General features: G+C 42.6%; 1 protein-coding gene across 4 annotated transcripts in view; it reads left to right on the top strand.

Annotated features, from left to right (window-relative positions):
• Nucleotides 1–16,388, top strand: part of DCX (doublecortin) — a 91,142-nt gene that overhangs the window by 62,325 nt on the left and 12,429 nt on the right. Inside the window, exons 4-6 of one of the 4 annotated variants that reach the window (XM_009945226.2) lie at nt 166–268; nt 4,252–4,374; nt 14,271–14,365. In XM_009945226.2, coding sequence (XP_009943528.1) covers nt 166–268; nt 4,252–4,374; nt 14,271–14,365 — 321 coding nt within the window. Of the gene's footprint in view, nt 1–165; nt 269–4,251; nt 4,390–14,270; nt 14,369–16,388 lie in introns of all 4 variants that reach the window. The other 3 variants (XM_075435579.1, XM_075435577.1, XM_075435576.1) reach the window with 3 other exon arrangements.

Below are 16,388 nucleotides of genomic sequence, written 5' to 3'. Positions count from 1 at the left end.
CAGAGAAGTTGTGTGTTGTGCACCAGGCTTACGGGAAGTAGGGATGAATTAGCATGGGATGGGGGGAACAGCGGAGAGGCAGCTCACTCCTGTTTAAATTAAAACTAAGCCACATCAGAATGTTGCCAATTAAAACTAAAATGAATGACTTTGCTCTCTCTGTAGGTGACCTGTCTCCACGATTTCTTTGGGGATGATGATGTGTTTATCGCCTGTGGTCCAGAAAAATTCCGCTATGCACAGGACGACTTTTCTCTGGATGAAAGCGGTAACATCAGACACACAGTGGTCTCCAGTCTGTGTTTTTATTTGATTTCCATTCAGTTGCTTGTATCAGATAATAATTCTGCATGCTTTTGTTCTGTTTTTTAAGACCTAGTACATGGAATTTTACATCTTTTTGTGATACTTGTACAATCAGCAGATATTATAATTGGGCAAATAATGACTGAGGTAGCCCAAGTCAGAATAGATGGACTCCTACACCATTTGACATTTACTGCAAAGTCTAGTAGTGTATATCCTTTCAATTTTATCCAGTTGCAGTCAGATAGATACATTTTTCTTAAGAATTAAACAGTAGAAAGACTTTTGTCCTTACGTATGCGTCTGACTTAAAAAATGGGAACAAGCACAGTTAAAAGAAAACTCCGTCCCTCCACTGCTTTCTTCTACTGATTCAAAAAGCAGGGTAATAATTCCCTTTTTAGGGGGGGACTGCGACAGCACCATTATTTGTCCTTGTTACAACTGCAAGCACAGATCTTTAATAATGTTGAGTCTCTGATCAATTAAGCCATGAAATCTTTGATTTCACAGAACATACAGAGCTTGCTTGTAGGAGTTACCACCTACCCCACCTGGCAACTGTACACACCAGCAGTGCAGGCTGTCTGCTGGTGCCAGTGAGCGCAGCAAGAGTAAAATACTGTAACTTTGGCCATTTAACTTAGAAGAAAATGTGGTCTCCAAGCATTCAGGCTCATTTCCCAGAGCTCTAAGTATCCTGTATAAGGAACAGGAGCCCCATGCTGTCTTATATGCTACAAACTGGCTTGGCATTGAAGACCAAAGCAGACTTTTGCTGTATACCAGGAAGTCAAGCACCCTCTAATCTTCAAACACTGTATTTTTATGACTCCTTTGCAAGCCTGATTTTATTTGATGCTGGTAATTCTGACCCGTGTACTCCAGATGAACCCATCTGATGGTCTTGGATAACTCAAAGCAAGTTTCTGAGGTTCAGCTGAAACTTTGCAGGCAGAGAATAACGCTTGTGTCTCGCCAGGAAAGTGATCTGTAACCTGAGCTTCACATGTTTTTTAACACTTGGCAGTTGAGTCAGCTCCATGGGGAGTTCCACACTGTAAAACAGTTTGGACACAATCCTAGCAGAACAACTTGATGGGAAGCCCAGCTCTCTGCCTACACTCCTGGTTACTACTGATTTTTCCAGCTTGGATTTCTCTAACAAAAATAAGCCAATCCTGCTGTTGGGCAGGCACGGAGCAGCTGCAGCTCTCGGTGGTATTTTCAGGGGAGTAGGGGTGCCCTGCACCTCTCGAGAAGCAGATGAGGAGTTATTAGCCAGAAGTGTTTTCCCATTATACACCCATCATCCTTCCTTGTTACGAGTCAGATGCTGCAAGGAGAACTGCGAGTCCTGCGGTCCTGCAGATGAATGTCACTCACTAAAATCTCCTCTGTCACGGGGTACTTTTTCTTGCCTGTTTGGATGACATGCACTTGGATTGCTGGTTATTATGTTCACTCTGGCAGGACACCAGGAAACAAAATGAGAAATAGCGTAAGAGAGGATTATGTCATCTTTTTCCTTCTGATGACCCACTGCGGCTCCTGCCCTGTAATCCCGGTTGCTGGGCACCTTCTAGATGACATTGCTCTGTCTCGTTCATACCCACTGGTTTCAGCCTCAGCCCTCTGTGATGTTTAGAGGCCTGTTTACACTAACTTCAGCACCTTTACAGCCTTGCTTCAAGATGTGCAAATGCTCAGTGATGGCCTTTGGTGTCCTGACACTTGCCAACGGCTAAGCTGGAGGGATTCCTCAGAGTCAGCCTTGCTGTGCTGGAAAATGCAAAGCTGAGTTTCTTTTCAAGGAATTACTCCCCTGGAAAGAAAATAAATTCGAAAGCTCTTGAAAAAATGCAATGTAAAGTATTTTCACCTTTTAGGTTTATTTTTTTAGGGACTAATTCAGGTGACTAGACACAGATGTCTGACACCCTTTGAGACCCCCTTGGTTTCTGCGATACCCACATGATATATGGCTGACCAACATCACGCAGGGGCACCAGGAGACCCACTCTGCTCCAGAGAGGCTGTGCTCTAGTGTGTCTCACATAGCATTTGGTGTCTGTGGCTGGGCAAATGAATTGTGCTCTAAGATCAAAATTTTGCACTGTTTTTGTTAAACTGCTATATGTAAGAGCCTTGAAAAATATTACTTCTGCGGTGACTGAGGATAATATTTCCTCGTGTTTTGGCTTGGCTGGTTAACACCAGGAGCAGTTATTTGCACACTCTCCCTAGTGGCTATTTCACAGTGTCTCATCAAACATTATACTCTTTAGTATCGAGGAGGGATAATCTACCTTCCACACCTCTTCCCTCCAGTCATTACTGCTCTTCATGTATAAAAAATTGGGACTATATCAGTGCTGGAGCCCTAGAAGCCTTTCTGTGGCATCACCTGTGAGAAGTCAAGTACCTCTGAAAAAAGCCATGCAACTTTTTCTATCCCTGATTTACAGTTTCAAAAATCCATTTAGCAGGAGAGAGAATAAACTCATTGTAGGTTTAATTATCACTGTGCAGTATCCCTGGAGCACAGGACATCCTCTCTTCATGTTCTTGCACTGCATGACCCAGCAGCAAACTCTCTCGCAAACCATCTGGAAGAAGATACTGACTCTTGACTGTCTGAGAATGAGGAAAGCCTGGGGAAAAATTTAAGGCAATTACATTTTCATAGATATACTGATATATAAATAAATAACACATACATTTAGGTCAGACAACTTGTTTTCGGTTGACCAATTATTTATCCACTGTGTGCTGCCTTAGCTGATTCCCATTACGGAATCCAGTCAATGGAGTGCTCAGTCCAGCCCATGCATGCTGAGCTGAACTTCTCTGTAAAAAAACCTGTTTGTATGTGGAACATCTAGTGCAAATCTGTAAAAAAAGACCTGTTTTGGTGAGATCTTGGTGAGGACAATCTGTTGTAGGAGATGAGGTGAGACCAGTGAGCATTTGACAAAAAGGAAATCTCCTTTTTATTGCCTTCTACTGAACTGGGTTAAGTTGATACCTTGAGGGGTCGAAAGTGCTTTTTCTGTTAGCTCTGAATGTAAATAAACCCTGGTTTTGAAGATCTGGCATGCCTGAAATCCTGGGACACACAGAGGTTTGTTAGCATTTCAGTTCCCTTCTGCAGGACACTGTAGATCATGTTTTCATTTTCCACTCTTCCTGGCCTATTTATTTTTTAAGAAAACACAGTTGGGGTTATCATCTGCTCATGTCTTTAAGTACATAAATCTACTAGACTTGTTTATACAAACCTTTCTGAAAGGGATGAGTGGCCAGGACAGAGGATGTGTTTTGTAAAATCATTTTGTCCTCTTTTCTTTCTGCATCTGAAAAGTTGCAGCTTGTTGAAACCATGGCAAGGCTGATTCAGGCTGGGTGAAAGCCTCCTGGAGCAGATGTCCCATCTGCCACTTAGAGACCTTTACATCATGCCATGAGCTGTTTGCTGGCTTTCTGCACCTGCATAAATCATACTCGTCATTCCTACTATTAGGTCTTCGTGGAAGGGTTACAGCACATTAACTGGATTTTTGGCCTTGGATTCTTCCCTCAAGTCAGTGTTGACCATTTTCATTGTGCTTACTAGTTGGTGAGAACCAAAGCAATGGGAAGGGCAGAAAATCTTCGGTAGGACGCAGGTACAGAGATGGGCCCTGCTAGGGAGCCAGCCTGATCTCGATGTACACTGTCTCAGCACCTCCTCCAGAGGAGCAAAGCCGTTCTTTTTGCCCTCCTCCTAAAAAGTCTCCAGAGCAGAAAGGAGATTTGATGGTATCAGCTTTTCCCTTGCTGTTGATGTTTTCTACAGCTTTTTAGAGACAAAGCCCTAAGCTGCCCATGGGTGTTTTATACCTGGTGTCTATAGGTAGCAAGAATAGGTAGGGACATAACCAGGGTTGCTGTCTGTTTCCCTAGAGTGCCGGGTGATGAAAGGGAGCCCTGCGGCTGCCACGGGCAGTAAATCGTCTCCCACCCCTCAGAAGAGCTCAGCAAAGAGTCCAGCCCCCATGCGCCGGAGCAAGTCTCCAGCCGATTCAGGTAACCATCAAGATGGTGAGTGATTGTTTTCTGGTGTCCAAATATTAACCGTGCTCAAGGGAAAAACATATATGTGTGTCTTTGGAGACCCTGACCTTCGGGGTTTGCATATGAAACTTTGGCATTTTTTAGAAACAAGAAGCTGGTGCTAGTGTACAGGGGCACTTAATAAATATTGGAGAGGAATTCTCTGGTCGATGAAGTGCAGTTGTGGCTTTAGGTCATACCACCCACAGTCTCACAGCCTCCTGCCCTAACAAAATTTTAAAAGAAGTTTCCATTTCACAGGCAGGAAATGAAGGCCCATACGTTCCCTGTAGATACAGACGGGTTTAGAATAACCTCCTATGCAATGCAAATGTTCATTATTGTACAGGTCAGAAGCGTCGCCTTCTAATCATTACTTAAAGAAGACCAGTGACCTTGCAGTTGGAGGACTGGTGATGGGTTTATTGGTGTGATATTGAGACATTCATTCAGTAACAGAAGAGAAGGAAAACAGGAATCCTGATTTGCTGCAGCAGCTTGCACCATTTGAAATGCCTCCCTCCCTCTTCAGCAGCAACTGGATTGCCGGTGTGGCACATCTGGAGAGCTGCAGAGCCTATAAATTAAAGGCTGGGCTGAATATCACACTTCTGGTAATTGATAGTTTTTAGAGTCATGATGGAGAGCACAGGTGTCTAGGTGTGTCAGCTGTCTGCCTGTTTTTCTCCAAAAGAGAACCAGACATGGCCTTTCGCTAAAATGGCCAAATCACCAAGTAAGCACTTCAGGATTCCAGGAGAGCTTCACAGCTTAAATTCAAGTGACCCACAGTATTAACACAGGTGATATAAAACAGAAATTCCTTTTCACCTTCACGGTAACACATTGCGTATTGCATGTGAACACCACACAACAGTTGACTATCAGTAGACATTGGATTACTGGATATAAAATTCTCCTGACAGTATTCAGATGGTTTTTCCCCAGGAAACAGTTAATTTGTTTCAGGTCTCTTGATGTTCTTGAGCTACTTAAAGAGACAATGTGAAATTAGTTGGCACATGCCAAGACTCTGTGATTTTTAAAAAGTTATTTCTCTGTAAGGTGACTCTGCATTCATAAGAGTTTTCCTTTAATATTCCAGTGTTGGCGGTTCTTAAACTCAGGCTTGCGATAATCTAAAAAGCTTTTACAATCCCAAATGCACGGTAAGGTAGGTATATTGAAGGCATGATGGAAAATATGTTGTTGATTTAAATAAGGAAAAGCCAAACAACTCCCATTCAGTGATCTGGGAGTCAGCTCATGCTTGAGTTGTGAAACAGCATTTAAACCTTCTCCATAAGCATCAGATGGTAATTACCACCAGCACTAGACCTTGTTGCATGAACATATAGTCTAACGTGAAATAGCAACTATTTTGTTCCTGATTTTACCTGATTGAATGACTCACAGGAACAAAATGGTGAGTCATCTGATGAAGTTTCATGAACACAGCTAGTAGAGCCTTTCAGAAGGAGATTAAAATAACCAGAAATGCCAAACAATAGCCAGCTCCTGGAGTTAAGGCCAGTAATTAAGGACAAATCAGGTTTCTCTAATCCATCTAGACAAGAGTCTTTCGTACTTTCCTGTGATTTCAATACAGAAAAACTTGGCAGCCTGTCCTTCTCAATGAGAATAAAGAATGACTGAACTCTCTCAGCACTGAAAAGGTAATCAAAGACAGTTGTTATCTCAGGACAGAGAGAAAAAAATAATACGATCTTGTGTTCTTGTCCCTTGAATTTGTAGTAAAGAAAGTGGGTCCACACATTACTGAAGAGTCAATATTTGCATAAACAATCAGGAGGCTTAGCTGGATTTTGAAGTTATCACATTAAAAAGGCCAGGAATGTTGAATGGAACCTGATTAATAAAAGATGATCTGACCAATTTTTTTTTTCAGCATTCTCACCTGTTTAATTTGTGAAAGGATTTAAAAGCAGATTTATTTCAAGTACATTAAATATTATTGCTGTTTGCTCTCCTACGCATTTGTACCTTCCACCTTTGCTGTCCTTCTCTCTGCTATGGTTGTCATATCAGAACTTGGAGTTTCCTTGATTCTATGTTATCAGTTTCTGTTCTTGTCAGGTCTTTTCCACGTAGGTTTCTGTATCATTTTTCCCATCATAGTCTCTAAGGGCATTGTGACACATCCGGGCACTGATGTAAATGCAGATTCTGAAGTAAATCTCCATGCTGCTTGAGTGAAAGAAGTCTGATCCCTCCTCATTACAAGCGCACCACAGTAACAGAAAAGGATATTATTTCCTTCCATTTCTTATCCTCATTATTCCATTTCCCTGTTAAAGCACGTGGAAAAATGGTACATTATTTAAGAGCAGCAAAAATGAGAACGCAGTGGCTTTGCACATGGACAGTGGTCCGCATGCATTGCCCACAGAGGCAGCTAAGGCTTAAAGCAGATTGTGCACACATAACTGTGCCGCACGCCTTGGCAAGAGCTTCGATGCTGGCGGCAGATAGTGGACGAAAGTAATAAGTCACCATTATAGCACAGAGAGGACAGAAACAACTGCTTCAGCAGAGCTTGCTGGTACTAAATCTGAGGATGTAATGTTGACAGCATGCAAACATTGCACCACTTTCTCTACCACTTCTCTGCTGTAGGAACGCTTCTGATCTTTATGTGTCAACATAAATAAACTACTTCTTATTTAAAGTTGTGGAAATGCTTTGTGCCCGAGCAGCAGCTGTCCTCCACACAGGCTGGGGACTTGTGTTTTATTCCAGTCTCCTCCAGTAACTCTGTGGCTTTGAGTACATCATTTAAGCTGTTTGTGCCTTCTTTCCCAATGGATCATCCAAGACAGTGATAATCAATCTGCATACAGAGCTCTGTAATCTACCTGTGGAATCATGCACAGGAAAGAGCTTTGAGCCTCTTTATTTGGGCCTTTTTGTGCATTCTGAAAGCATTTGGAGAATAATATTGCTAAAACCAAAGCTCTTATCTCACCGATTGCCAGACACAAAAGACATCTCCAGCAGCAGAGTGGCTGCAGCACGTGCTGCAGAACTTCCCGCAGAGGCAAGCCACGCTCTAGCCACTCTCGACACTCCAGTGGGTCAGAGACGGCTCCAGCAACCTGCACACTCTCTGACGCATTCGGTCCTGCCACAGAAAACTGTCAGGTTATGCAGGTGAATGAATACAACTGTGTGGCCTGATGCTGTGTTAGCCATTGTCATAAGCTGTGCAGATCCCCATCTGAGCTCATTTGTTAGCCTGGAAGCTTTCTGCGCAGGGATCTGCCTTCTGTGCCAGGTTATCTCCGTTCATCTTTGATATCCTGTGCTCCTTCTGGTTTTGGCTATGGATTTAGTGATCTACTTCTTGATGAGAAACATAGACCCAGGCGTAACTAAATTTCTGGGAGAGCCATAGTGAGAACATACTGCTGGCTGGAGTCCAGCTTGCCTGGATGGCACCCAATCTTTATTCCTGACCGTGGTCTCTGGGGCCACCTCTGAGCCAGAACAACAGCGGAATACAGAAGGAAATACATGTAGTAAGTCTGTAAATCTAGAACTGAAAAGGAAGCAGCTCCTAAGCCATTTAATTGCTCCCATCACCAGCTAGATATGAACTGTAATGTATTCTTTGACTGTCTTGTTACAGCAGTCCTGGTAGTGAGCCCCCTAAGTAAGTGGTCAGCTCCCATTCCAGGATAACAGCGATTAACATGGAGCAACAAAGAACACATAAACAAAATATCTTGTTAAAAAATGTCTGGACAAGAGTCCGTGCACAAAAGTGCAACCACACAGAGAATGCCAGCCCCCAGCTGCAGCGATTCAAGTTCACTGGTTGAACTGCTACCTTCTGCCAGAGGGAATCTGCCTCCTGCCTAGATGTGTCATGGCCTCACGGTGAAAAGCTCAGTTCCCTCTAGGCAGCCAGAGCCCTTCGGCTCCAAGGATGTTAAAAAAATGAGGTAGCTAATCCACAGAAACATGTTAGAAACACTGTTTTCTTGGCACGGTACTTTTATCTCTTTATTTATCATACAGTCATTTAAATGAATGAATGAATGAAAATGCAATGAATGAATGAATGAAAATGACATGAATGAATGAAGAATGAAGAAGTGTCTTGCTATAAGCAGATGGTAACAGACCACAATCCTTATATTCCCAAGGGGAATCCTTTCTTCCTTCTCTCATTAACCCCCAACCCATATATATACCTTCTCAGCGATGTCAGTGTATTTTTGGTTTGATCCAGCTATTGCTCCAGACACTGTGCTGATCATTCCATCATGGGGCTGTTGTCGCTGCTTGGATCAGTGTGACTGAAAGGCCGTGGCTGCTTTGCCATCAGTTCCCACTGGGATTCCAACATAGCCTTTAGTTTCCCATCTCTTTGGTGCTGGAGCTGTGATGCAGTCTTTCATCTATATCCTCCACCTAAGTCCCCCAAAACATTGCTCCCAGCAAGGTGGGGTTAGGAAAACACAGCAGGATTTTACTTCTCCCTCCACAAGGATGCATCAAGTGCCTTTCTCTTCTCTGTCTCTCAAATGTTAGCTAGCAGAGCTGAACTGGTTTCTCACACATCAGGCGTGAACTGAGACTGGAAGGGATGGGTGTCTCTATCTGGCCTTAGTTGAGCTGGGGTTGTTGTCTTTGATTATGGACTGAACATGCTAAGAAAGACATAAGCAAACTAGAGAAAATCCAAAAGAAATTTCCTAGGGTTCAAAAAGATTGAAGGAAAGGGACTTATTCAGCTTAGAAAAAAGGAAGATAGAGAAGGGACAATTTAACACTCTTCAGATGAATATGAAGTATTAAAAAGAGGATAAGGATCAATTTTCTTGTGTGTTTATCAGGGGTAGGACAGGATGTTGGTTTAATCTTTAATAAGGGATATATAGATCAAATATTAGGAACACTTTTCAATTATAAGCATCTTAATCACTGAAGCAGGTCTCCTAGGGAGCCTGTGAGTCCCTGTCAGACTTGGTGCTTTTAAAAAATAAAATCTCTATTGGGGATGGCACAAATATATCTGATCCCAGTTCAGAGCAGAGAAATGGAGTTACAAAGCTTCTATGGTTATTTCTAAATAAAATCCACACTAAACTACACCTGCGGTCCATCCAATTCCTTCTCCTATAACATGAGAGAGGAAAACTGGGCATAAGGAGAGGGGTGTCTGTGCTGCTGCTATGGTCCATGAGATTTAAATGGGGTAGGGTCAGCATGAAGTCTGGCAAAATTTCTTTAACAGACCACTGCACTGAGAAGTCAAACCAAACCAGAGCTAAATCTCAGGGGAGGAATACAGGGGAGAATATAATGATGTCATCTGCCATTACTTCTTTGTTATAATAATATGAATTTATCTTACAGTAACTGACATAAAAAACAAAGGTTCAGTCGCACAAATACGTGTGCTGTGATAGGAGAGTCACAGAGTTTCAAAACCCAGCATGATCTTAGTCCTTTGCAGTACAGAGCCACAGGTACCTAAGCTGAAATTTGAAAATGTCTTTCCCCAGCTTTGCCTTGGTTTGGCTTAGGGAGCCTACGAACAGGGCTCTGAGGCACGGCTGCAGGACTTCAGTTTCTCAGTCCTCTAATGGAAGGGTTTGGAGAGAGGGACAAAAGCATATTCACCAGGCAGCAGCAATTAGCAAAACAGATACAGAACGTCAGTCTGTCCTGACTGCAGATCTGGCTCCCCTGGGTCATTATATATGAATGTGTTAAAAAGGCAGCAGATGTCTTTTGGATTGCACATGAGCTAGAGCAGCTTGTTATCCCACTTGCGCTTACTTACTTTCTGCTAGCTGACAATCCACAGTACGCATCCAGCGGAGAGAGCACCCTCACAGAACGTGATGAGAAAAGGCTGCCAGCACTGCAGAGCTGAGTGCTTGGGAGTTAGGAGGTGCCTGAGCAGATGATGCCTGTGCAATCTGAATTCTTCCACTCCTGAATAAACACTACAATGGAGTCTCTATTTCTGCCACAGTCTTCTCTGTCCTGGAGGGCACGATGGCTTGTGCTCACTAAATGAGCTGCTATCTCCACGTTTGCTTTATGCTCTCCTCGTTCTGGTTGTTGCCTCTCTTTATTTTCTTGGTGACACTTCAAACCCTGACCTGGAGACAAAACTATCCACCTATTTCGTGTTCTTTCTTTCACTCTTGTGATGTATGAGCCTGTGCTCCTCAAACAAGGAACTCATCTGCAGAACTCTGGGAAAACCAATGGAGTAAGGAGTATTAACCTCATGTTACAAATTGATAGAAAAAGAGGTATCTCCACACATTCTGAGCACTCACTGCGATCCTTAGGCTCTGCTTTTTCCAGTTCTGTTCTTTGATAGAAATATGAGTTCAAAAGATGGACCTCACTAACCTCATTTACAGGCCTTGGTGCTTATCATTGCTGGAAATTCAGACCCCCAGAATCCCAGTCATCCAAGCAAACCTGAGCAACACTCAAGGAACAACCGCATATGAGAAGTTTGGCTAAAATATCTGTGGGAGAAGCAGCCAGAGAATTCAGCGTACCCAGATCTCTCACAGCCGTCTCAAACATGACATTATGCTGTATTCTCCATCGTTCCTCTCATTTGCTGGACAAGCCTGATTTATCCCCCGAGTGCAAACTGTCTTGTGCACTGGAGGAGGTAAGCGCCCTGTGAAACGAGGTAGTGCAAGTGTTCATGCAATTAAAGCATGTGTCATATGCACAAATGGGCTTTAAGGTAAATTGAGGTTGCAAAGCAAATGCAATGACATAAATAAGACATAACACACAAACAATAATGTGGTGGAAAAAAACCAAATGAATTAAAATGAAAGCTGGTTATAAAGAATGGTTTCCAATAGCCGAGCTTCTGTGAGATCTTAGCTACCATAAGTCATCGGCAGATTTCAGTGGAGTGGCAGCGTTATGCGCCACCTGGGATCTGCTCTTTGCCTCGTGTTGTTTCCTTGCAGTTGAGTTCAAAAGAAACGCGTGCAAGTTTGATTATGAACACTATTCTTCATTATCAGACACAAAGAAAATTAAACTGGTCTTCTTAATTGTTGCTCCTGCTGCAAAACTCTTTGTGAGTATTAGTAATGATATACACCCGTCTCACTGGATTTCTGATTTGGATGTCACATGTGTTTTTTCATTGGTGCTTATTAAATATTAACATCCCTGCTGTAGCACTTAAAAGTCACATTGTATTAGGGAATTTATGTCCTTCCCTGCAGCAATTACATCTATTTGCTGCACACCGACTGTTCACCATTCTTTCAGTCTTCCTGCTTGTGCAAGAGAAATTTGGGTGCTTTGTAGAGTTGTTAAGCGGCATTCTTCATCTGAGGAAGGATTAATTCCTTCCTCAGGATCGGTGACAACTGGAAATAAAGAAGGAAAGAGGGATTTTAGAAATTAGAGATGGATTCTAGCTAATATAGATCATATTAGTACTATTGTACCCCACATTTTCTTTAATAGAAATCCCAAAGTCACTTGGTAAAAAAAAAAAAAGAGATCCAAGTTCTTTTTTTGTGAATTGACTTCATTATATGGCATATAGTTAGTGAACTCTATCTTTTTTCCCCACTAACCTCGAGGGCAGCTCACTTTGTAGAACTGGAGCAAAGTGAAAAGCAGCCTGTCGCAGTGCGGGGACCGGTGTGTAGCGGTTTCTGGGTTTCCGTAAGTAGTTTTGTCCCCCCACCAATAAAGAATGGTCTGAATGGAATGGGGAGGTGAAGGGTCGCTCTGTTCCCCAATTATCTATAAATCATTATTTCTCTCACCGTTTAAGAACTATCTATTTCCTCAGTGAGGTGCATTCGTAATGGGAAAAAAGCTCTCCGTGGTGAACAACCTCCTCTTCCCATCAGTGCCTTCTGCAGAGAAGCGATGGGTATGAAGACAGAGGGCCCACATCACCACGCATCCGTGCGTCTGGGCGGCTCTACCATGCCGACAGCTCCTCCTTTGTCCTGTGCCTTACAGCACATGTTTCTTTACACTTACCTGAATCCACATATATGACCTCTGCATTTAGGCCAGTGATACTACAGACCTTAACTGGCCCCCTCTTTCTCCCAAGATAACAGAGGAATGAGGCTGTCTTGGGCATTAAAGTAAGAGTTGCAATGATTTTGCTCTTAAAAATACAACACTTGCACACCTTCTTCTTACTGTATGATACTTTATACACTTCTTAGGTCTCCTCCAGACACTCAACTACTTAATTTAAGTAAATGATTTGCATATTCAGCTATTGCAACTGAAAGCAAAAGTCCCATATGCTGAAATCTCCCATCCTGCTGGGCGCGTGCCTTTACAGTTAGAGTAATGGTATAGAGAGATATTGGGCACTTAGAGAGCAGGACAACAAGCCTGGATCATTATATGCTTGTCTTTCTCTGGGTGAAACATCAAAACAAATAAAAATGATTTCCTTAAAAGGGGTAGGGATTTGTGTAGTTATCTGGAGGGCTGGCAGCACTGTTGCCGTTTAAAGAAATGACAATCAGAATATTTGGGGTTTAGTTTTGTGGCTTGTGCTGAATATGTTAACATCTGGAGTAGGTTTTGGAAAAGTCACTTTCTGTAGGCTTGACTGGGATACGTAGTTTAATGCTCATAAGGCCTCCAGCTTGCTGCTGCTTAGACTGCAAAAAGAAAAGGCCAGAAAAGATAATATACTAGGACACAGCCAGCATGAGTTTGAATTTCCTTCCCTCAAGTAATGCTGCTTGTGCTGACGGACCTATGTGTTTACAACCCCTGGTAACAAGGGGTCTGTATCCCTGGAGTTGATACTCAACATATGAATGACCACATTGGCTATGAGTAAGTATGTCCTTATGGAATGCATATTGTGACACCTGGCAATTATGAAAGACATTCACTTACTTCAGAGAACATCAGTGGTAGGAAAAAATTAATTTATCCTTATTTGATTGTTTCCCTTCATTTTTTCTGCATAATATGCTATTTACTTTGATTCCATTTAAGTCCAATAAATGCATAATAACTTGCCCTGACCTAGACCTGTGGCCTTTCACTTTAACTAACAGCCAGGTCTGTGAAGGCCTCAATGAACAACCCTTCCAAAAGCCATTTGGTTTAAAGGAATCATATTTTTTAAAATGGAGAATAACTATGTTTTCTTCAAAGCAACATGAACGAACAAAGCAACCCAAAAGGCCAGATTTTGATCTTTGCAAGAGGATTCTCCTGTTCCTTCCCCTGATGGAGCATGTTCATTTCTCTGGTGCGGGTGGTGGAGAAGCAGCGGAGCCAGCTCTGGCCTCTCCCCGGGGCGCTGAGCAGGGACATGCACCCTGTGCCTACACCAGGGCTTCGGAAGGGCTCTTCTGGTCACCCCAGCCACAGCTAACTACATCCAGGGCATTCCAGGCAGCTGTTTCTCTCATTTGTAATGTGTATATTTGACATGTAACATTTCTTGTGCAGGATCCAGGATATCTGCAGCCTCTGGCTTCCACTCGTGCCCTTAAATGCTATGTGGTTTCAGCTGTATTGAACTGAGAACATAGAATGTCTTTCTGTTTTTCTGGTGGTGTATATCTTGGATCAATTTGGTGAATATTTATCATGTAAAGTATTGCTCCTTCAGTATATGTTGTATTTCACTGTATTTTACAGCCTAGTATCCTGAACAGCTGAAAGCCTTAAGTTGGGTGAATAGCCATGCTGTTCGCTTCGTTTTTTTCTGCTGCCTAACATGAATAAACTAGAGCGTTTCTGTGTTAGATGTCTGGATACCTTCCATCTCCCCAGAGGAGAAAGAAGATCTTCCTCTTCCTTGCCTGACTGCTAGCTTCTGTCTTGTTTTCTGACAGCAAATGGGACTTCAAGCAGTCAGCTGTCTACCCCCAAATCAAAGCAGTCCCCGATCTCCACACCTACCAGCCCAGGGAGCCTCCGTAAGCACAAGGTATTATGTTTCTTATACCTTACTATATCTGTTTCTTCCTTAGTCTACTCAGATGTGTACAACCTTTAAGTCATGGCCATATTCTCTGGAAGCACAACTCCTTCTGTTGAAACAGTGGAGAATTTGGCCCATTACCTAAAAGCAAGTTGTAGCAAGATGGTGAACAACACATCAGTGGCCTGTTTCTTCCACTGGAGTTATTAATGTGTGCTGGAGATCATGCATATGGACCAGAAGAGATAACTTAACCCTGAGCTTGTATGACTATTTGAAAAAGTTCACAAGTTATTGATGGATACAATCTCCATATAAACCCTCCTCTCTTGAAAAGCCTTAAGTGTTGGCAAATCTGGTCCATTAAACAGCAGAAGAAATGCAAATGTTACTGAACCTCTAAGATATCACTTTAATGATGCTTCTCAAAGACTTTTTTTAAAATTATTTAAGGCCATGCTCTGATTTTTTGCAGCTGGTGTAGTAATTGTGTTATGGTATGGTAGGTGTTTTTCCTGGTAACAAACACCGTGTAGAACACAGCTTTCTAGTAGAGATCAGTAAACCTGTGCTGGCCCATGGATAATTCACGTACTGATTTACTTAAAAGGTATAGCAGCAGTCACAGCTTTCTATGTTCCTGCTATTCAGTGCCATTCTGTGCTGAGTCTGAGTTGTCCTTTCCGTGGGCTTTCTCATTTCTGCAATAGCCACAGTGTTGCTTCCAACAGTCTTTACTTGATACAGAAACTGGAACTTGGACATAAATGCGAGTGTGAGAGGAGGTCAGTGGGACTTCGCTTTAGTAATCAGAACGTACCTCTCAGCCTGAGTATGACTTTGAAAGCACCGATTGGAAGAGGAATTTAAAAATTCTGATAGTGGTGAGGTTTTGCAGTCAGCCAGCCATGTGTTATCCACTTGGGTCTACATTGCACAGGTTGAACTCATTTTGCTTGAGGATTATGTTTTTCCTCCAAGTGAGGAGTGGTAGCAGCAGCTGTTGTTATGATGGTGAAACAAAGCACAGGGACATCAGGGGGGAGAATCCCCAAAAGTCCAATGGGCTTTGGATTACACCTCTAACGTGTAAGATTTTGGATCGCAGACCTTTGGACATAGAGTTGAGGGGTACTGGGGGAGCCTGAGGTGGACTTTTGTCCTCTCAAAAATCAGAGCTTGAAAATATTCCCAACATACAGAGAGGCTGTAGTTACTCAGCTTTATTTGACTTTCTTTAACAAAGGCATAGCTGAAATGAATGAATGAAATGAATCCAAATGAAATCTATCTCAGGACTTCACTCATCTCAGCTGCTCAGTCTAAGTCTGAGGAAATGCATCAGTTTTAACACAAAGGGTCCACATTTATTATTAATTTATAACTGAGAACAGGATCTGGCCCATAGTCTGAATTCAACAATTACTTGTGTGTATTTCAGCAAAAGTAATGCTGTAAACTGCGTCCTTTGCTTTAGGCATCACATGCTTAAAATACTTTTCCAAACACTCAGTCTCATTTAGGACTTTGGAGATGCGGATTTGCCTCCTGGTAAACACAAGTAAAACTCACCTGCTTTAATGTTTTCTGTGTGTTTTCAGCTGGCTGATTTATGACCCTCCCAGTGAAGCCCCTAGAACATCTGCAGTAGATGGTGACTGCTCAGGGCAAAGCCAATCCATCTACGAGCTTCTCCACTAACTTAAGCCAAGCAGCAAACACGAATGTAGCATTTTAGGTTACCAGAATATTCATGCATCATTGTCTTTCTCCCAGGAGCAATTTCCTGATTGCGATTAAATCACTTTTCTTTTTTTCCCTTAAAGCTCAAATGAGCTTAGGTTGAGTTCACCACAAAGTCCTGTTTTACCTTATCAAGATTGTTGTGAATTTCCTTTCTGTGTATTTGGGCTTTTCTTCATTTTGCTCACAGTTATTACCTGTGCGTGGGTCAGAGTTCAAAAAGGTCCAGGGAGGGCTTTAGCCCTTGAGCCAGTTTGTGTACCTTGTTCCATGCGGAACTTTAAGG

The sequence above is a fragment of the Opisthocomus hoazin genome, chromosome 14, assembly GCF_030867145.1.
Source record: "Opisthocomus hoazin isolate bOpiHoa1 chromosome 14, bOpiHoa1.hap1, whole genome shotgun sequence".
NCBI lineage: Eukaryota > Metazoa > Chordata > Aves > Opisthocomiformes > Opisthocomidae > Opisthocomus > Opisthocomus hoazin.
Note: the sequence above shows the minus strand (reverse complement) of the source record. Positions and strands in the feature narration are given on the sequence as shown.